This window comes from Aptenodytes forsteri, unplaced genomic scaffold (genome assembly GCF_000699145.1).
Source record: "Aptenodytes forsteri isolate BGI_AS27 unplaced genomic scaffold, ASM69914v1 Scaffold243, whole genome shotgun sequence".
Classification (NCBI taxonomy): Eukaryota; Metazoa; Chordata; class Aves; order Sphenisciformes; family Spheniscidae; genus Aptenodytes; species Aptenodytes forsteri.
In genome coordinates, this window is record NW_008795314.1 from 236,100 (window position 1) to 258,640 (window position 22,541).

Consider the following 22,541-nt stretch of genomic DNA (forward strand, 5'->3'; position numbering starts at 1 on the left):
TGAAAGGGATCCGGGGGTCCTCGAGCTGTTCACCGAGGTCAGTCTTCCTTTTAGTCCTTGCCGCAGCCGTGTGGGTCTCGCGTGGTAATGCACGAGGAGATTATTCACCGTCATCCCAGGGGAGAGAGGGATCCACGGGCTACGGTTCTCCAACAAAGTTATTTTGTCCAAATTAATCTCTCCCGATTTCCCCGTGCGAAGTTCCCTTTGCTTTTTGGGGTAGGTACCGAGATCCTGTGTAACTTCCACGAAGATGTCCCTCCCCACGCACGCACTTCTGGTAGCTCACAGGCTGGTAGGACTCTTCTCTCTTACCTGGTGGTTTCACTGTATACTTTTGCGGCATCATATTCAAGAGGTTATTTGTCTGAGTGGCAGTAAAATAAGTACCTTTTTATTTAACAGTGGACGCCCAGGCTTGAATATGTATTCAGTTGCTGTTTATCCCTTAAAGCCTGAGGAGGAACATATATTTGAGTGTTTTATCTGTGACCTCTACAAACTGCAGCTTTTTTGGTATGCAGAATAATTGTTGTTGATGACTGTTTTCTGTGCGTTGTTGAATCATGCTCTATGGCTTCTAGTCAGCCTGCGGGGAATTCTCTTGCTCAATACCTGGACTTTGCATTGTTGCCAGTCCCTGAAGTGATCTGAAGGTGGCATAGGATGGTTCCTGGTGTCTTCATGGGCTGTGTTCTTCTTTAGGTTTCAGAGGAGCGTGTTGGATCTCTCTTTACAGTGGAGATTTGCCAGACTGCCCAACAATGCCAAGCTGGAGATGGTGCCAGTCTCTAACAGAGTGGGAATTGGAAACACGGTATGTTCTTTTCACAATGTGACCCGATTTGTTCAGTTATCAGTTGTGCTGGATATGATCTCGTCAGATCTAATGAGCAAGAGTGTGGTTAGGCTTGGACAATGCTTGAGTGGAAGACCACCCAAAGACTGCTTGAGGTGTGGTGGAAAATGGTAATTTAGTAGCTGGAAGTCTTTGCTTGCAGTCTCTATGATGGTGGAGTTCCAGCTCTGTGCTGGAACACAGAGAGAGAGAGGAGACACACAGGGAGACCTTTTGGGGAGCTGAAAAACTAGTAGTCATGAATGTGTAAGAAGCTGAACATCACTGATGACTTTGCTCAGCAGTTGAGCTGCTAACTCATTTCCCTTTCCTAATTTCTATTTCAGTTGCTGTTGTCTGCCTCTGGATTTTGACTAAAATCTCAAATTCTTACAGGATTCTCTTTTGCTTCTTTCCCAGCATTGCTGTTCATGGTGTGTTGACACAGCTTCAGAGTTTTTTGTGACGTGTACTGTGTTTAGCAGTTGCTGAACGTCCCTATTTAGTATCATTTGCAAAGGGCTTACGGATGCCGTGTTCTGTAGGAATTATTGTCACGTTTAGGACATTTAAAAATCTCTTATCCATGTCGTTATAACAGCTGGAGGCATAATTTTTAAAACGATGCATAGATGTTAATGAGCGTAAACATTTTACGTGGTAAAAATGATGTATGATCTTATTTAAGTAGCCTGGGAATGAAAATTTGTCTATCACTAACAGTCATCTCTTTTCTTACTGACTTCCTCATATGGAGTTCCTCAATTTTTGTGAAAGTTTCCGGTCTACTAGTGCTAATCTCTTAATATCTGTCTGCCAAATGGTGTTAGTGGTATTTTGTTATAGGCAGTTGCCTTAGCTGTCACAAAGATAAACTGATACATACATTGAAAAGTGAATTTTGTGGTGTGAGAAGGTTTTGGAATCTCTGCTCTAGTTCACTGTGGGTGCACAACGTAGTTTTGGGGGTCACTGATGTCCATGTTTTTCCTCTGTAAAACTTGCATGTGCTTTGTTTTGGCACTAATGTTTTCTTTCTGACTTTGTGGTAGAAAGAAGTTTGTGCTCCAAATGGCGTATTTAGTTAAAAAAAAATACCACAAGCTGGTAGCATCTGCTTAAAATTTTCAGTTAAAAAAAGTTGTGATGGCATGGAGTTCGTCTTCCAGAGGAAAGTGTTTCTATTAAAATAGTACAGTGTTGACTTTATCTGACACTTGCATCCAGTTTGGGAGGTATTGTACTGAAGGAAAACAGTGATTTTAATTTTTTTTTTCCCCAAGAAGATATATGCAGCATATCAGAAAGGGTGAGAAGGGCCGCGTACTGTAGGAGAGGGGTTATAACATGGAATCACTACTTGAGATCACAAAAGAGAAGAGCTAATGAAAGTTTAAGTTGTTACTGTTTAGTTGTATTTCAGCAGAAGAATCTACAGAAGGGAGGCTTCCCTTGGCGTGCTTGTTGCTATTGTATGGAGTTGAGAAGATACAGCAAATACGCTTGTGAAAGGTGCAGTCTAAACAGAGTTGCTGTCCCATAAACGAAGAACAGAGATTTCACTTGGAAGAATTTTACGGACAGTATAAGAAAATACTTGGTACAAAATACAATTGACCAAAAGAATTCCCTGCCACAGGGAACTAGTGTCAAATACTGTGGGAAGTATAAGACAGCTGGATAACTCTGTGACCAGAACTGACACTAGCATTATGCCCTAATATAGTGGCAGTTGAGATGTGGACTCAATCCTGCAGGCTGGCTGCGGTAATGTTGGGATGAATTTGCCTCTGTGCTTTTTGTTACTGTCTCTTTTATTGAGATAATGTGCATGGAAGTAGGTCTGCTTTCCTGCGGTGCGTTGGCAGCAGTTACCCCTAGAGGTGGAATACAGGTTTCGATAAATCATGAGTTTTTTCAGCAAATCTGATATTTTTAAAATAGAATGCTTTTGGGTTTGCCTTCGCATGTAAAAATCATTGATTCCTGTAAGACAGTTCTTTAGTGAAAAATTGAACAAATTCCCCTTGTGATGGCAGGTGATTTAGGGGTACCATCCGTACAGTCGTAGTGTTAAAGTTGTTAGCCTTTTGTTTATATGTTTGTAAACTTAGAAGATAATTGGCACTGGTCTCTCATTTTATATAGAGTCTCGGATTTTTAAAAAGACTTTTCTAATTGACTGAATGTGACTTTCGTGACATGCTTAGCTTTGAACTGTTGCCCAAAAACTGATGCAACTGGTAGTCTGAATTTCTGGGCTGGATTCTTATAGAATGGTGATGTCAGCTGTCATCACTCTGCTGTAGCTGAGAGTAATCTAAGGCTTGTCTCCAGCATAGGAGAAACCAGGAGGTTGTGTTAGTGGTGGGATGAAACGACTTAGTTCTGTTGGCTAGTTGTTGATGATGCCACTGTTTCCTTATGTAGAAAAATTCCTGTCTCCAGCAGATCACAATTTGCAGTCCTGCAAGAACTGGTAGGAGCCGAGGCAGATGACAAACATATTCCTCCAAGGAAATCACAGTAGATTGCCGGAGTGTGTGGTGTCTTATTTTTCCCCATCTCTCTCTCTGTGCCCTCCCCTCATCCCCCCCCCCCCAAATGTTCACACACACACACACACACAGACACACGTTCTCACAGAGAGAAAGAGGATGCACTGAGGTTGTTGGTAGGGACACATGAAAACACAGAATGAAAGAAAGCTTCCTTTGATGTCCTAGGCTTATGTCCTTCTCAGACTTTTGAATAAGGCCATTTTCTGTGGACTTCAGAAAACCATAGTTGACTAGAGGCACTAGGTGCTATCTAATAGGGGCTTTTTTTTTTTTTAACTTTTCTTTAGACGGGTTAGCTAATTGGGAAAACTTAAGAGTTACACATTTTGAAAAAGAAGGCTGAACATTCTATAAAAGGTAAAGATAACGCCTGAAGTGGTCTGCCGTTCTCCATCTCTTGGTCAGCTGCTGGATTTTTCCCTTGGGAACCATCAAGAGTTTGAAGTTCTTCAGGACTGTCCTCAGTGTGTTCGTTTTAGAAATGCCTTGGATTTTTTTTTTTTGGTAGCACTTCCCTGAAGAATATGTAGGATCTGCATGAGCACCTGCTAATGGATGTGGATGTTCACGTTCCAGATTGGAAAGGGCCTGTTAGAATAGGCAGCTAGATGCCCTTTGCCTTTTTCTGCAGGTGTTGAAGAACTTGATAACTGAACATCCAGAATTATTTTTGAGATTTTTGATTAATTCACTCTTAAATTGTACGTCAAAATTTTGTGGTTAGGAAGCATTAGTGAGTGCCAAGTTACACACGTAGTCTCTTTGGACTGATAATAGTTGGTTAGGTCTTCAATAACTCAAAGATAGATTTGGACCATGTTCGTTGTTCCTCTGTGTGGATGTGCAAGTATACTGTTTGTTCTGCCTCAGGGAAGTTGTTCTGCAAATTGATGCTTAAGTCGACAGAGCTCTGAGTTGGTGTTTTAGATTATGCAGCTGCATCAATCCTGTCTGGGTTATTAGAATTCATTTTATATAGCTGCGAAGACCCTTGCTGTAAAGTTTCAGCTAGTGTAAAACAGAACATCTCAGTTGCTCATGATGACACATTATTTGGGACACTTGCATTGGCCTTTGTCTGAATATGTTTCAGTTCAGGATATGGCAGGGAAGAGGGGCCCAAGAAAGCTGGTTAATATTCAAGGGTTGCCTCCTCCACACTCAAGAGCGGTCCATTCCAACGAATAGGGAGTCAGGCAAAAATGCCAGGATGCCTGCATGGATGAACAAGGTGCTCCTGGCCAAACTCAAACACAAAAAGGAAGCATACAGAGAATGAAAGCAAGCATGGGTGACTTGGGAGGGACAGAGACCTTATCTGAGCATCCAGGGATGAAGTTAGGAACGCTTAAGCCCAACTTGGAATTGAATCTGGCCAGGGATGTCAAAGACAACAAGAAGGGCTGCTTTAAGTACATAGGTGACAGAAAGAAGGCTAGGGAAAATGTGGGCCCATTGCTCAACAAGGCAGGGACTTGGTTACACAGGACATGGAAAAGGCTGAATGCCTTCTTTGCCTCAGTCTTCACTGGCAAAACCGGCCTTCAGGAATCCAAAGTCCCAGAGACCAGGGGGAAAGGCTGGAGCAAGGAAGATGTACCCTTGGTGGAAGAGGGAATACTTGAGCAAACTGAACATACATAAGTCCATGGGCTCTGATGGGATGCACCCATGAGTGATGAGGGAGCTGGCAGATGTCACTGCAAGGCTACTCTTGGTAGTCTTTGATCATGGCGATTGAGAGAAGTGCCTGAGACTGGAGAAAAGCAAATGTCACTCCTGTCTTCAAGAAGGGCGAGAAAGAGGGCACAGGGACCTACAGGCGGGTCAGCCTCACCTCGGTCCCTGGGAAGGTAATGGAGCAGCTAATCCTGGAAACCATTTCCAGGCACATGAACGACAGGAAAATCATCAGGAGTAGCCAGCATGGATTCAACAAGGGGAAGTCACGCTTGACCAACTTGATAAGCTTCTATGATAAAATGACTGGCCTGGTAGGTGAGGCAAAAGCAGGGGATATTGTCTGCCTGGACTTCAGTAAGGCCTTTGGCACCGTCTCTCGTAAGATCCTCACATATAATACTCGTATTCATAGCAGAATAGAACTATTCTAAATATTAACTTCTAAAATAACAATTTGAATACTCCTCTGCATTTTTAACTAATGTAATCCTTTGCAGCAAGTATTTAGAAGGAAGTCATGTTTTTTTGGATAGCAGGTTCTAGAGAGCATTGAAATGTTGAAAAAAGTTGTTGTGAAGAGCAAAAAGTTTTCATTCAATTTTCGGATTAATTCAGTGTATTTTTCTTATAGGTTCGGATCGCATTACAATTAGATGATGGCTCCCGTTTACAAGACACCTTTCTCTGTCAACAGACTTTGTGGGAACTTCTCAACCATTTTGCAAAGATCAGGTGAGCAATGCAGTGAGAAAATACTTGTTTGGATGGATCTCTGCATGCCAGTAGTTAGCTGTTGTTACGGTGATCCAGCTAAATCCTGCAGATTTGTAGAATTTGTATTTATTTGACTGTGGTTTTTCCTTTACAACACAGACATTTGCCTTTTCCTTGCTCTTTCAGATTTGACACTCCATAGTTTTATTGTTATTTTTTAATCCTGGAGTAGCACTCCTGGTTCAGGGCATAAACTGGTAACAAACTGCTAAGGCTAGGAAGAAACTATAACTGGATATATTGCTGCACCTGTCTTTGGCAGCAACTTGTTTGAAGTCAAGTTACTACCAGAGCTGAGATGGTAGCCTTAGATTATCTTGATCACCAGTATTTCTGTGCTGCGGTTCCATGTGATGGAGGGGGTTCTTTCTTAAGCGAGTTGTTACTGCTTTTGAGGCTTGCTGTTGTGCAAGTTCTTCAAGGAAATCTGGAGCTCTCAGCAGGCTAATGTGGAATCTTCAAAAGACTGATTAGATCCTGTTTTAAATGGAAGACTTTCTGGTCCTACATTTACTGAATATATACATTGGTTAGAAATCTTATTAGAGTCCAGTCTACATTCAGTGCTTTGTTTTGTCTTTAGTTTTGACTTAAAAATACTGTATTGTTTTGAAATGTCAAGCTAATAAACTTTTCTCCAAAGACAGTTCTTTTTTTTTTGTCATGGCTTGGAAGATGAAGCCTTGAAGCTGTGACAGCCATTCTATTCTGAACAAAATTTCTAAATTTCATTTTTTTTTCTATTGTAGTTGGCTTTACCTTTCTTTTGATAAAATGTTTTTTTCAGATCCTCTATTTCTAGCTTGTTCTTTCTCTTACATTCCTCACCTTCTGCGAGTTGCTCTGTTGCATTTGAATCTCTTGCTCATCTGTACAGATGCTGTGCTATGGTATTGTGCAAATTTGAACTACTTTTGTAATTTCTCAAACCCGTTAAATACTTACCTAAAGAGACAGTACCTTTCTTTGTCAAAACTTCTGAAGTCTCCAAGGCTGTGGTGCTAGAAAAGCTATGAAATGAGTAGTCAGTAGTAAGGGTGATGGTGCAGTAGCACTCAGATAAGCTCAACCTTTTAGGGTACAGTTACAGGCTGCAAAATGATGGATTGTCACCTGTTAGCTGAGCTGTAGTAATTGACTGGTTACGGGTATGTGTTAGTACTAGACTAATATGTACTAGCATAAACTACTTCAGTTAAAGTTTAAAGTTGCTTGTTCTACACTGCAATTGAAATAGCCTAAGCAGCATGGTTCTGGGGTTGAATTGGCTGACGTTATCTCGTTAAGTCAGGGTTGCAAAGTTGACTTGTGCGACTGGAGTTGCTCCGGAGCTGTTTCCAGGGTAAGGAACTAATTCTTCCAGCCTCCCAGTGATGTGCTGTTAGTTTTCTGCTAGCTTAGCTCTCTGACTGGCCCATAACAAGATCAAAGGAGTGACTAGTGCTGGCCCAAAGGAGGGAGTTTGGATCGAGGGCATCTTTTGTGTAGCAGTAGGGGACTGAACAGTTACTGCTCACTTCCTGCCCTCCTGTCTAACTCCCCTCATACTGTTTGTGCAGCTTTATGGGGAATTAGCTTAAGTAGCTGATTCAGCTGAAAAACAGTATTTTCCCTACGTTATCTTTCAGGTAGATAAGTTTCCTAACCCAGTTAAGGGTTGTCTCTCATAGGCAGTTATGACAAGAAGGGTAGCATGTCTGGGAACAAAGATTCAAAAGGAAGACGCAACAGATGGGTGGGAACGGCGTATGTCAGTTTTTCCTACTCAACGTTTTGTATCATCAAACCATAGTTTGAGGAAATGCTTGAGGTAGTCCAGTGACTCTAAAGTGATATAAATGAGTCTTACTTATCATTCTCTTTTCGTCTCTAATGGTCAGGGACCAGGTCTACACTGTGGCATTTAACTCTTAAGTCAAAAGGGACGGTCTTCATGTAAATGCTAGAGAGAAAAGAATTCTTTTTCTTTTGATCGAGGGAAGAGGTAGGCAAGAAAAGCCAGGTATAATTTTCCTGGGTGTTTTAAGGCCCCTCTTGTACCTTACTACATACTTTGTGCTCTCTGGGAGGAGAAGAGTGCCTGTTGCAGTTTGGGAACTGGTAGACTGGTGGTGGTAGTAATTATGGACAGTGACAAATAGCCTTTGTGTGGCTTTCTCGCACATTAGTTGGTTATTTCTTTGGTTTAAATTTTGAGCTTTTTGTATAATTTTGCTCCTCTGGAGTGGTTTTATTTGTTACAGGTTATTGTAATACTAATAGTTAATGTACATGCTGCTCTTTTTGAGATTCTAACTGCTACAGTGTGCTAAGCATTATTAACTTCAGTTCGTAAGGCACAGCTGTTCTTTTCTGTCCTTTGGAAGCTGAGCTCAGATGTTTGGATGGACTTTGCAAATGTTTAAGTTCAACAAGGAGCAAAGATGCTGCGTGTGACTTAATCACAAAACAAGCTGGATCTATAGGCATCCACATAGATTTCATGGGCTGTGCTGCTTTTCAGTGTGTATTGACTCAGTTGACTAACTAGTCAGCTAGTTGTTGACTTTTGCTGAATCCTTCCTTTGACTTTCCAACTGGAGATGTTTTCCTGGAATGCTCAGCTGCTCTAAGTGCGTGAGGGGAAGTATTCTAAATCCACTGGAATTTCCCCCGGGTTTCCAGCGTCCATCTTGGCTAATTGGGTCTGAAGAAGGTCTGGAAGCTATTGTAAGGCTGCTCCTCCTCTCAGCGTGCGGCAGTCCTTGCACAAGATGTTTACAGGCCCTGTCAGATCACTACATGAAGGAATCTAATCTGCTTGCCGTTCCCCTTCTGAAGAACAGCACATCAAAGAAATGACAGTGTGTTTGATGTGTGTGCTTGCCTCAGTGAATGCATGTAATGGATTAACAGCAGCTGGAGGAGGAGCCTGCTGGCTTCCAAGAGTTATACAAAAATAAGTCTCTGGGGGATCTTTCCTTGGAGTCTGTTCTGCAGAGACTGGTTGAGGGCACAAGCGTTGTATACCCTTTTAGCATTAGGCCTGGGAGAACTTGCTTTTCTGTCTCCCACTCTTGCCTGTGTGGCAGCTTCGGCAGCTTTGTAGACTGTTTTACATAGAAGTGATTGCAGTCTGGACACTTGAAGACAGTTTTGACAATGACTATGACTCTTTGCTACTTTTGTGGTATCACTCATTAAGTTCAGATATTTTCCATACATTTTTAGAAGGCTCTTCAATCCAAAGAGTTGCTTGGATTGAAGTGGAAAGCAGTTTTGGAAAGGTGAATGAAACTAGGTTGTGTAAGTCAAATTGGTTTGCTCTCTTATGGGTCTGTCTGGTGAGGATGTGTGTTCCATTGTGCCTCGGCTTCTCTCCTCCTAAATGGTGATCATCCACCTTTCCTGATAGACAGGCAACTTGAGGTTCAAGCTTTCATTTCTCTGGGCCGTTTTGGCTGCCTCTTTTGTGATTCTGTACTGTGATTCTGTACTGTTTCCTCCATGTCTCAGCAGTCCTTTATCTTTTGTGCACTTTTATCGAGGATTCCTGTAGGGATACAGCTGATCCTGATTCGAAGCAAAATCCGTTGAAAATAAGGTAGGGATGACTAGCTCTCCTCAATTGTCTGGAAAAGTCTGAGCGCACGTAGCCTGCTATGGTGTGCTAAAGGTAGTCTCTTAGGTGCTATTTTGTTCCAATCTTCCAATCAAGAGACAAGATTTTTTTTTTCTGCCTTTCCTCATCAAGCGTTGGCCTTTGGAACTTACTCGGTTACTGCTGTGAAAGCAGTGAGGGAGGTCGGAGCCTGGGTCTTGAATCACAAGATTGTGCTCATTCTATATTAGGAACTTAATCTCTTGATTCCTGCAGAGCATTGTATACAGCTTTCTGTCCTTGACAGAGAATAACTAATTGCAGAATGGCAAATGATGGCAGACCTATTCTAGTGTTGTTTTGGTTGTTCATCTTGAGTTAGAAAGTTAACTGTGTTTCATGATCTGAAGCTTGAATGTGATAGTTTGGATGCTCTAGGTGTGTCTGTCGCTTTCTGCACAATGGGATTTGGTGCAGTGACTGGGAGAAGTGTTCTGAAAGAACGGTACCTCGGGACTATAAACCCCTTGTGAGCTATTGCAGCTGGTCTGGAAGTAGTTCTCAGCCCCTGACTTCCCTAAACCAGACCCGACCCTCAGGACTGGTTTTACAGGTTACTCTGTCTGGATTTGCTAACTCTAGCTAGTGGAGCTTCTCAGTTTCATTGTGACTCACCTTGTCCCATATCACCATGCTGTTGCATGTTTTATTTAGAAAAGGCTTAAGTTTTAACCTTTAGATCAAGACGGGAGATAGACTGCTACAATTAAACCAAACAGAAGTCTCAATTCTGGTCTGTGCTTAAAAGGTTCGCTCCCCCACATCCTCCAGCTGGAACTCTTTGATGTGCTCTTGCTCTTGAGGATTACTCAAGGATTGAGTATCATAATTTTCCAGGTGGCTCTCTCAAGCCTGAGTGACTTTTGGTTCCAGCTATTTCACTTACATTTCATTGAAGCTGAGTTTTGAGTCTAAATGTAAATGTCCTTGATGAATTTTCCCAGAACTTAATGGCTATTTCCCTTCATTTTCTGCTCTGTAGACTGGTTGACTCCTTCCCCGTTCAGTTTGTTTTGTCACTTTGTGCTGGGCTAAAAAGGTTCATGTTAAAATATTGGTAAGACATTGATTGTATATATATTCTTCTAAGCTGCTCATCTGTGACGTATTTTGGACATAATAGAAAGACTACATAAGATAATATTGGCAAAGCTATTGTTGCTAAGTAACTTTGAACATTATGATGATACTTAAGATTATTGGAACTGCTGCACTGAAAGTAGTAAGATGCATTTGGGTATGCAGACTCTTGTCTTCTGCTGCGCAAGCAGATTGCTGAAGTGCTAAGGGTTATTTTCTTTCCTTCTTACCTGAACAGAAAATGGTATCCCTGTCTTAAGGTGGATTTTTCCATAATGGTGGGGTTTATTGCATGCCTATTTGTGGACTTACCAGCTATGAAGTAGAAGCCTTTCTAACAGCAGTAGTCAGTGTGGCCCCAGCACAGACTCACTATGTACGTAGTCAGTTCAGAATTAGACACTCAGTTGACTGAAAGCATTTTGACTATTACTTAAAGGATCCTTTTCCTACATAAATCCTGGAGATAACTTTGTGTGTGGTAATATTGCATCCCAAAATACATATGTTTAAATTACACGGTGCTGAAGGCAAAATGTTTTAAGTAGTGGAACTCCGTTCATTAAACTCCTTTCCAGGAGAAATCAGAATGAACCCAGCCTTGATCACTGACAGCCTTTTCTTATAGTCATTCCCTGTTCCATCCCCCAGGTATGACGCTCACAAATTAAAGCACAAGATAGAGAACGAGTCCCTGAAGGTACAAGTGGTAGGCTTAAGTGATGTACTAGATATAAGCAGTCCAAGTTCCTGCTTAAATTTTGTGACACTTGGACACCAAGTTGATGAATGTTTTGCAAATGTATTTAGGAGAATGTGTGGCTATGACTGCTACTGCAGAACTATGAACAATGCAGAGAAATGATTGAAGTAGAAATATCTTTCCAAAACTTCTAATTTCCACCAAAAAATACTAGATTTTTTTTCAGGCTGCCAGGGTCCCGCAGGTTTTGGTTTTTCCTGTGAAGTTCACTGCAGAGACTAGAATCCGGTGACTGAAGAAGCAGTTAAGTGCGAGTGTTCACATAACCCTGTAAGTCAGTCATATGCAAATCTCTTCATGAGTTCAGTAGTCAACACCGCGTAATAGGGCATAAAATGACAAGTTGACTTCAGGGACTAGCTTCAGCCTCTTTTGTCAGAGGCCTCAGGAGATGAGCAAGGATGTGTTGCTTTACTGGGCTGTCAGGTGGATTTCATTAGCTGATTTGCAGAGAGGTGGTTTCTCTTCAAGACACCCAAGATAATGGGTGATTGTTTCCTGGTGGGGTGAGGCACAGGGGAAGGCCATTCCCTACCCCCCCCCCCGAGACTGGACTCCAGAGAGCACTAAGATCAAGGGAGTTGACCATGAGGAAGAATTTCAGCTGTTTTGCTTTTGACAATAAAACAGCTGTTGCAGTGCAGATAGTATATACCAGCTCCTTACCAAGGGATGTCCTGGTGCAACTGAAGTGACAGAGAGCTCAGGACAGAATGTGCTAACAAGAGCTGCTGGAGAAGGATAAATCTCATCAGTTCTCATTGTGTTGATGGGGAATATCCTGGGGCAACTTTCTCACCTTTTGTTTTGTAGTTTCCCCTGCTAAGTTAGTCTAAAACTTTTGAATCTAAAACTTTTGAAAAAAATGCTTGTGAGAATCCAGCCAGTTATCTTTCCGAACCACCACTGTCGCAGCGTGGACAGCGTTCTCCTGGTCACCTTTTGCCATTGGTGTGCTTGGGGGGGAGAAGCAAACTATTCTTCTCCTTAATTTCATGTTTTACCACATTCTCAGCTGATTTCAGTTTGACTTTCACTGTGACTGCTGAAGGGGAGACCAACATGAAAGAGAGTTTCTTCTGCTGTTGAATCTAATTCTCTCACTGATTTCAGTGCTTCAGTGTAATGTACTGGTAAATTCTTTAAGGCTTTTTACTTCAGATATCTGAGGTTTCCTTGCTAAAAGTGTTAGTCCTTTTTTTCCCCTCTCCCCCCCATTAAGAACACCCTGTTGTAGGGTTTTCCACATGTGCTCTCTTTTGAAATTGCATGATCTTGGATGGATGAGAACTGAGACTTGCTGTGACAGGCAGTGATTGTCTTTTCCCTGTCCATCTTCTGTGTTTGACCAAGTGAATATGTAATAAAGCTTCTCTCCTACTTGAATGCCTCAGAATTGCTTATCTAGAGGAAAATGGGAAGAGTAGCATCTTGTCAAGGGTAGCATCTTACTGTCTTTTCCCTTCCTCTATGCTAAGAGTCCTTCACTTATGTCTTCCTCTGCAGATGGCCTGTCAGCAGTTTGCATCATTGCTAATGTGTCCTGCCTTACTGAAATGCTTAAATGCGGGTTGATCTTCATTTTGTCTACTGCGGCAGCCTTTCCTTTGGCTTTGTTTTGTCCCTGGTCTCCAGAATCTGAAAGCTTCTGCTGTTTCTTTTTTTCTTTTTTCTTTTTTTTTTTCTTTTTTAATCTGTCTGATACTAAGACAGGCAAATTCTTTGTCCTCAGATTATTTGCTTTAGAGCAGTATTTCATTCTGTTTCCGTAGCAACAAAAAGAAACTGACCTGTCCCCAAGCAAAGTACAGTCTAAACTGTAATAAACTATTTAACTTAGATAAGGGATTAAAAAGAGCAAGTATTAAGTCATGTTCCAGGTAGGGTACTGAGGCACGCAAAGAATGATGTGCTCAAATTTATCTAGTAAGATCGACTAATTTCAGAATTAACTTTAATCATTTCTCCTTTGTTTTTAAACTTTCAGGGCTGTGTTTAAGGAACAGTGAATGCATTGGAGCAAATTCTTTACCTAATGTCTAATACTAACTCTGTGAACTCTGTAATGGTTGTTGCTGGAGGAACATGGAGGAGAGTGTTGCTAGCTAATTTCACTTCTTACTATTGCTCTGCATTGGTTTTGGAGGGGGTAGACTGTCCTACAGATGCTGCAGTATTTTGCTCTTTATTGCAGGGAGTTTATGGAACAGCATGGTGAATTCTCTCCAGTCTGTATTTACATGCGAGATGAGGTAAGTCAGCAAAGTCTTCTTAACTGTCTGTTGTCCTTCTGTCCCTAAAAAATAAGAAAACTCAGCTCCGCTTTCCAACCTGGAAAGTGTTTCTTTTGAACTTTCTTGAGAGGGGAAGTAGAAAAATGTTGGTCTTTTCAAAGCATGACGTGTCTGTATGGAAAAAAGCTCTCTTGGAACGTAACCCTGGGCCGTTTAGACCTCTGAGCCCATAAAATGAGCTCAATGACCTGTTTGTGTTTTTCTTTCCAACTTCTTTTAAAGCTTGAGTCAAAACAGTGGTTTCATTTTAATAAATATTTGCTTTTCTCTGTGTTTTGATCTTTTGCTATTAATGTTTTGTTTAATATTTTGTATGTGCGTATTACGGAATTTGCTCTCCCTAGCTGTCCCCTTCACTTCCCACTGACCTCTGTGGACAGATCATCTTTATTCTGGAACAGGTCATTACAAGCAGATGGGAGGTGTATGTAATGAAATCGGCTGTCTTTCAGCTCTGAGATGTTGCCTGTGATTTAACTTCTGACATAAGTCTAATGCTTTGGTGAGGTCGGATCCGATTTGGATGTATGTATGGGACGGAAATACGTGTAGGTCATCTTCCCTTGAGATCATTTAATAAGCATTGAATTTGGTAAAGCAGTACAGGTGAATACAGATGGATTCAGGTCTCATTTCCAACTGCTGAAAGAGTGTGTTTTGAGCTGTTTCTGATGCTGTGTGGTGTTCGTTTTGATACAGGCTTCTTTCTAGAAAGAGCACTTCAAGTGCTCTCCCAGGTAGGCAGTTGCCATAATTACTTTCTTCTGGTTTTGTTGCAGATATCAGGAAAAGATGCCCTAGAGAAGACAACACTGAAGTCACTTGGCCTGACTGGAGGCAGTGCCATCATCAGGTTGGGAGGAGCAAAGTTTGGATTCTTTATTTTTCCTTTCCACTCTGGTGGTGAATTTGTTTTGTTTCAAATACCAAAAAAAAAAAAAAGCACGAAAAAAGTTCAAAAAGACAAACATCGCGCCACTCAGTAATTATTGCATTTGCCTGTTTATCTGAAACTGCTGCCCAGATGTGCTTCCCGCAGCTGCAGATGCTGGCACTGACCAGTCATGTGCAGATTAAAAGGGCTTGTTTGCTTCTTTCTTTTTTTTTTTTCCTTTTTCTTCCCCCCTGTCCCCCCCCCACGGCACTGACCTCATGTGCAGATTAAAAGGGCTTGTTTGCTTCTTTCTTTTTTTTTTTTCCTTTTTCTTCCCCCCTGTCCCCCCCCCACGAGTGAAGCAGACAATTCAAAGTTAAAAGTCTCTCTGAGAGGACAATCATCTACCACTTCATTCTTCCCTGCTTTGGATTTCAGGCATTAAGCTCCCAATCCCTGCAGTGCCTCCTGCTGACTGTTTGGGAGGGTGAGGCGGGGGACAACGACAGCCTTTCTGTGATCTTCTAGCCAGTTCTTTGCAGTATATACAGAAGGCAGGAGTGATTAGTAGCTGTGCTTTACAACTGACTGCTGTTTTTTCCTGGAAGGCAGTTTTCTTCCTGTCAAGCGGGTAGTTCCTGTTCTGTTTTTTTGCACAAACCCCCGACTCCCCACCCCTAACTTCAGAGCAACTGGAGCTTGTTCTTTGTGAGTGTCTGGAAGAAGCAGATCGTTAAATTAGGGGTATATTTGAGTCTAGCTGTCGTCTTTGTGTTATGGTCACATTGAGAATGGGGAGGGCAGTACTGTTAGGATAAATGATTTTGTTTTTATTCCTTTTGGTGTCTTCTTTAAGAGTTGTCATCAAGAAATGCAGTTCATCTGGTCGGGAGGAAGCTGTGGGTGCCACGGTGCGGTGTAATGAGCTGACAGTGAGGCCAGGCTCTATTGAAGGAGCAGTGGATGTGTCCCTACCTCAAGCAAACACATTCCCAAAGGACTTGGACCACAGGGATGTGGCCATGTCTTTAAACAGCTGCACAGACAAGCAAGACTCGATTAGAGAATCTCATGCCAGCTTGGAGGAGCTGTGGCCTTCCTCTGAGCCCGAGTCTACCCCATTTGTCCCTTTTTCTGGAGATGGACAGCGTCTGGGCGACTCTTCTGTAGCTGTACCATCTCTTGGGTTAGATATGCCATCCTCAAAGCTGCCAACAACCTCTTCCAGCCCTGGAGGCCCTTCTAAGCCAAAGAAGTCTAAGAACAGCCAAGAACTGCAAAAGGAGCAAGAACAGGTAAGGGAAAATTTGTTTGCAGTGAGGGCTTTTCTTATCCTGCCTTGCCCGAGGCTGAGCTCCTATGAGGAAAAAGATGTTACCGTATTTAAGACTTTTTCCCCATAATATAGGGTTAGGTGCCTTGGTGACATACAGTTCTGCCAAGACTTCAGTAAGAAAGTATTGTATATTTTGGACAGTTTACTGTAGGAAATATGAAGTGTGGGAATTTAAGAATTTGCTGTCCAGGGGCAAGCAAAGCTTTGAACCTTGAGGTATCCTTGATGAACGGTTCTAGTGGAGGCAACACAACTACATTAAAAGCACAGTCCAGAAGAGCCTCGATCTCTGTGCCTCAAATTCCATTAACAAATGCCCACTTTGTCACCTGAGCCCTGGGTACTTGTCCTTCTTTTAAAAATTGCTATCTGCTGTGTAGTTTTGCTAAAGATGAGCAGAGTTTGGTCAGACTTGTGTTTTATAATACCCTGAAGATGCTTACTGCTTGTTGTGACTGACTTATCTCCCAGATCATGCAGAAGGTATAAGCTTGGTAGAGTTTTACATACGGAAAGGGATAACTTTTCTAGCTCGTTGTAGGACTGTCCTAGGAGCAGAAGCGGTCTTAATAGGTTTGTTGCAACTTGATCCCATGACTTCCAAGATCCGAGAAGATGGTCAGAGTTTCTAACTCCTAGGTTGTAAGGTGCGCTCAGATTTCTCATCTGAGCCTTTCGGTGGAACTCCATAGTAAAGCTATTGTAAAAGTAGTAGCCTATGCTGGTAGCTGTTAACATCTGCTTCCTCAGAATTCCTTCTGCCTGTGGTCACTCTGACTTATAGTTTAACTCTTTCGGTGACGTGTGGTAGAATGTAAGGGGTATAGATCTAGGAAAGGATTTTTCAGCTACAGTTGCATCTTACTTGCCAAGAGTTCGATATTTGAAAAAAACAGGTCTGGACCTCTTCCTTTCAGTCTAGTCCCATCCCTTCTGTGAGTCTTAATTTTCTTAGTATTGCAGACGAAGCAGAAACCTTCCATCCTTTTCCTTCTCTATTTCTGCTTGCATATAAAAGTGTCTTCTGTCTTGCTCTAAAATATCCTGCTTCTTAAATAAAGTCTACCTCTCTCTAACACTTTTCCCAGAAAGACAAATTGCACATATATCATCGTTGTTGGTGCCTCTGAAGCAAAACTGTATTGGTTAAAATTAAAAATGCTTTAGCCCATGTAAAGATACCAGAACTGATGGCTCAAGAGTGCTGTGATGCTGTCACAGGATGGCCTTTGAATGATGTTAAGTATGCTTTCTGTAGGGCAGCTGTATGGAATTGGATGCCTTCAGCAAGGTTGGATATGTCTGGCAAGTAGCATAAAATGAAGTACAGGAGGCATTAAATTCATAACTTGCTCCACGTTATTGTGCATTGGGAGTTTCACATCTTGGATTCTCTGTGAGCGGCTCTTTCCCTTGCCCCTTCGCTGCACACATCATCACTAGGGCTGGCTTTAGTGTTCAGAGATCCCCTTCATTGTCTCCCACTCTTCAGTACCTCCTGGAGTTGGAGTTTTGTGTTTATCTCTGGTTCTGATCCAGCCACGGGATTAAACAATGGAAAGCCATAAATAGAAAGAAAGGGCGCCTGATGAGGTTCAAAGGGAGCTCGATCCAGGAGGAATTTAGCAAGACTGTGTGTACGCTCTCACGTTGATGTAGAGATTCTACCTTGGTTGACTTCTTTGTGGTTGCAGTCCATTCTTCATGAGTTTCTGAATTGTTTAGGAGCAGAAGCCAGACCCTGGAAGGACTCTGGAGCAGTTATAAACATAGCAGAAAGAGGCCTTGCCAACTCAGTGGTGAATATTTCAGTATATTAGAAACATGTTTGGGTCCATTTAATCAGTGTTATTTAACCTTTTGGAACAGACCCTGAGCATAGAGAGCTAAACAGTAGGCTGGGTGATTCGTCCAGTCTAATGTGTTGCTTGCTTCAATCACGCTCTCACCTATGAGGGATTTGGAAAGAAGGAGTTTCAATTGTGTCTGAAAAGGAAGGAAGAAGTGTGAGGATTTGTGGTGGTATTCTTCAGCAGTCCTGTTGTCCGCACTTCTCCCTATGCTGGCTGGAGAGACAGAACTCATTTTACCATTTTACTGGCTACGTCTTAATGTGAAGTTGTGTTGTTGGGCACAGAGCTGAACAGCGGTGGCCTAAGGACTCTCATGATCCGGCATCTCTCTCAGAATCGCAGTCCAGTTCAAACCACTCAGAGGCACTTCTGGAGCCAGCCTCCCTTCCAGTTTGAGAGCAGCTTTGGAAGCAGCTGCAGATTCTGTTGGGGGGGTTCTGCCCTTGTGTTAAACAGCATGTGATTTTGACTGCTGCTTTCAAGCCCTTTGATCTCTGGTGCTTTTGCTGCTGATTGATTACATTTTGTTCCCTCCTCCATTCCTGCCATCCTCCACTCTCCTTGCTCTCAGCAGCAACAGCAGAGCAGGGCTAGCCACATGGCATCTGCTTTTTGTCCCTTTTCAGTCCTGAGGAAAAAACCCAAAACAAAACAAATTATTTTTAAACATCAAAGGTCCATTTTTGTAAAAGAATCTTCCCATTAATGCTTTGCCTGTGTGTGGTTTTTGAAGCTGAAGAGAGAGGCTGGATAAAATCTGTGCCGGCGTCCCTTCGTTTCTTGGGCTAAAGATGGTTTACAGACAGCTGCATGCTGACTTTGATGTCAGAACATTAATTATTAGAAGGTAACTTTACACCAGATTCCCCATGAGATTGGAGCTCCCTGAGGTGGTGGGGAGGAGGTGGGTCTCCAGGGAGGGCTTGCTGCTGTGGAAAGCACAATAGCCACTACTTCACTTAAAATGAAGTAAGTTTTCCTCAGCTTACCTGCTTACTTAGGTCCGAGGTGGTGACCGTAGAGTGAACTGCATTCTTCCTGACACCTGGCTTTATCGCATGGACTGCAGTTACGTAGACTGCCTAGTAGACACTGCTGCGACTAGATGGCTTCAGCCTACTGGTGAAAAGTGCCTAACATCTCAACTTTGGTAGTAGAAGTAGAGACTTTGAAGAATGAAGGTGACAAACCGTAACGCAGCATCTGTGGCTCCTGAAGGGTATCGCTGACAGAAATATGACAGCAAAATGCACAGCTTGCTGTCCTCCAGAGCTACGTAATGGAAGATAGAAACTGCTGTATGGTGGCCATTTACTATTACAGGAGATGGCTACCTTTTGTCACGGTTGCAGAAAACACTAGATGTGTAGTGGACTGGGAAGCAAGTTGGTGTACCTGGTAACCTCCTTTTTGTAAATCACCGCGGGAAGGTAGTTTTCAGGTTCTGTCTGTGCTTTAGGAATATTGGTGACACATTAAAATAAGGCTGTATTGAGAGTACTCAGATTGAGAGATGCCTAATTGGAATAGCTAAGTGAGCAAATGGTAATGGATGAAGAAAGAGGAACAGGATGATGGCTGGACTCTGGGGAAGCAGAATTGGTAGAGCAACAGGAATGGATACCTCTTTCTCTCTGAAGAGTGTTTCTTATGTCTGTAAGGAGGTGAGATGTATGGTTGATTCCACAGGGTGTTAAATACATGGCAGAAGAGATATTATGATATTATTATGATGTAGCAGTCTCTGCATCCTCAGTGGCAAAATGATGATGTCTTTTGGTTGCTAAGCAGTGCTTACTATATACCTTGTGCTGCGCTTCTCTGATCAGACCCTGTTGTGCAATTCTGGAATTGAGTGCAGAAACTCTGAATCAAACCACCTGAATTATGTTTCACAAAAACTCGCTCATTACAGCTCTCTCCAGAGGTCTCACTCTGTTATTGGGGGTTAGCTGAAAATTTAATATTAGGGAATTCTTACTCTAATTGTGTATTTTTGCAGTCTTGTTAGACATGCACAGATCTGCTCCTTCTTCTGTACAGAAAAGTATGTTTCTTCATGTTAAATAGTAGCTAAATAATGTGTCTTGGTTTGGAAGTTAAGATACTCAGCATTCAGTGTTGGCTGGGCAAATAGATAAAATTACAGACTTAGGAGCTAAAAGGTAGCTGTGTGTCTGTGCCGGGCCAGTACAGGTATCCTGCAGAGAATTGAACGGGGACATCTTGGCTGGATGCAAGTTGGAGGTCAAGGATAGGGCGTTTATGTTTGGGAAGTAGTGGATTTTGTATCACAGCAGGTAGGTAGTTCTGGTAGGCTGGGGAATGGCTCTAGGGGGGAAGTTCCTGACTGCCCATTTGCAGTACTTTGTTGGCAATGGAGACCCATTTGTTTGAACGATGATGTCTGGAAAGCGAAGCTTGAATGACAGTTCTAACATACAGTGGTCTGGAGCAGTGAACACACAGCGAGGAAGAGGGGTGAACACTTAGGGCTTGGATATATGTCTGCCTTCTGCTATCTCCTGATTTCTGATGTCTTGGCTGAAGTCTTTAGCTACTACCATGGTTTGGGCAGTGACTGATGCTTTCCCTGTGGAATCCTGCTACTGTTAGGATTAGCTAAAGTGCTTGCTAGAGCCAATACTAAATGGTAAGTTTAGGATTTGCTAATGCAGACACTGGAATTCTCTCCATCGTATCCCAGCACCCTTCACAACATGCCATAGGATATGCCTGCTCATCAGTCTTTTGTTTTTTGGTTTTATTTGGAAGGAGAAGTCTATTTTCAGTATGTGTGTGTTTAGAATGAAATGAAACTTAAGCCTGTTTGAGGAGATTGAAGTATGCCTGATTATTGGGGAGGCCTGATTAATTCTTCTCTGGCCTCTGACATCGATCTGACCTTACCAGACCAGCTGCTGGCAGCAGCTAGGACCGTTGTGTGACAGGCCCTTTCCCAGAGGGTGGCTCTGCACGCTCAGGATCACTCCTGCAGCGCTGGGCATTCCTCCCCCTGAGCCCCGGGAAAGCTGCAATCAGGCTCCTTCACCCGCTAGTTAGAGCTGACCCTGCTCAACTTTCTAAAAGTAGCCAAGGGTCCCACCCACAGAACCTCGCTCTTTTAATTTCTCAAATTACCCTTTAGTGCCCACAAGCAGAGTGAACATTGCCTTGTAATTTGTGTTGTAGCTTTTGACAATTGAGGGAGACTCCTGTTCCCAAGGGGCCTGTGCCTGGGGGAAGGGAGAATGGATGGAACAGATGGAGGGAGGACATTCGGGCATTAATTAGGATTGGAAAGAGTATATGAGGGAATAAGGGGAGAAGAAACAGGCATCAGGTTTGTTCATAGAGCCTAGAGCTGTGTTAGGCTGGCAGCTGAGTGTAAAGAAATGCTGTATTAGCTATCAAAGTTTTTGTTCTCATGGCGCTCTTCAGTCATGGACTGCTTTCCCACCTGCATCTTCTGTAGCCTGCAGTACACTATTCTGTTTGCTTTCAAGCTTTGTGGGTTTAAACATTTCTATGATTTAAAAAGTTTGAATTGTTTAAGCGCCAATAGGTGTAACTGCCTCTTGTGTATTTGTCTCCGGTAGTGGTTTATATTCACATACTGACACAGCTGCTGCTGTTGATGTGAGGGATAGTAGCCAGTATCTAACCTTTTCTAAATTGGGAGGGATACATAATGTCATCCTCCCTTCAGAGACAGCGAATGCTGTTTGTCTAATAGTTTGGGGGGGGGTTGGGGTTTTGGTTTGGTTTGGGTTTATTGGGAGTTGTGGGTTTTAGTGGTGGTTGGGGTTTTTTTTGACAACTGCAACCACAGTTATAGGCCAGGACACAATTGTGCTGAAAGGTTTGCCATGATGATATCCAACTCCCAGTTCTGGGCTCTGGAGGCAGGGGGAGCAGAGCCGCCAGGCTGCCTGTGCCCTGCTGTGCAGGTGAGAGGGGTATCTTGGCTGTTTGAGGTCTGTGTGCTGCTTGAGTGGCCTATCCTCAGCAGCTGGGGTGTAGGGAAAGTTGCCAATAAATGTATTAAGTACCTTTACTGCAGCTAATGCATACGGTGAACTGCTCCCCTCACATCTGTCTGCTTTGCCTGCAACAAAGGCTGATTTCAGTGCTAAGTACTTTGTAAGTGCAAAATAAAAGGGTTTTCACTGTCTAAGGGAGCTTTCTGCACACCAGAAGCCAGGTTAAAAATTTGAAACGCGTACAATGAAACCCTGCAGTGGCTCAGTTCAGAGAACTCAACAAAACTACCTTACCCCAAAACAAAGGATTGGTCTCTAGAGTAAGAAGAAATGGAGTGAGCCCTGTTTGGGAACTAGTGCCGTTGGTTCTGTGGCAAGAGAATGTGGAGCGAAAAGAACAGAAGATACGATGTGAGCCAGGAGTGCATGGCAGATGAAAAACTTAAAAGGGCAGTTTATAGTCTGTAGTAGGAAGAATAGCACCTGTGTAAGTCGTGTGCTGCCTACAGAATGGTAAGGAAGTGATTACGTACTGAGAGAGGTTTGGGGTAGAGCAGAGAGAGGTAGGTTATGGTTTTGGGATAGGAGTAATTTCTGAGTACTTGCAACAAGCTTGTAACTAGCTAGAAGTGTGGTTCAGCTGCAAAGGTGAAGAGATTCCACAGGCACTCCCTGGAAAGGAGTCATCTCCTTACGTTAGGTGGCTGCTGAGGTTATTACCCTGGGCTTCCTCTACTGACAGTGGAGAGCAGCTAACTGCTAGCATGTGATTCATCTGACAATATAGATTCCTACTGCTTGTTGGGAGGAATTGTGTCCCAAGCTCTATCAACTATAAGAAATGACAACACTGACAACCTCT

At 42.8% G+C, this 22,541-nt stretch overlaps 1 protein-coding gene across 1 annotated transcript in view; it reads left to right on the forward strand.

The window, feature by feature from the left end:
• The first annotated feature begins 711 nt into the window (after nucleotides 1–711).
• ASPSCR1 (ASPSCR1, UBX domain containing tether for SLC2A4) overlaps nucleotides 712–22,541 on the forward strand; it is a 49,304-nt gene continuing 27,474 nt past the window's right edge. Inside the window, exons 1-5 of the mRNA XM_009279393.2 lie at nucleotides 712–817; nucleotides 5,714–5,814; nucleotides 13,534–13,591; nucleotides 14,413–14,486; nucleotides 15,364–15,802. Of these exons, the coding sequence (XP_009277668.1) occupies nucleotides 779–817; nucleotides 5,714–5,814; nucleotides 13,534–13,591; nucleotides 14,413–14,486; nucleotides 15,364–15,802 (711 nt within the window). The 5' untranslated portion in view covers nucleotides 712–778. The remainder of the gene's footprint in view (nucleotides 818–5,713; nucleotides 5,815–13,533; nucleotides 13,592–14,412; nucleotides 14,487–15,363; nucleotides 15,803–22,541) is intronic.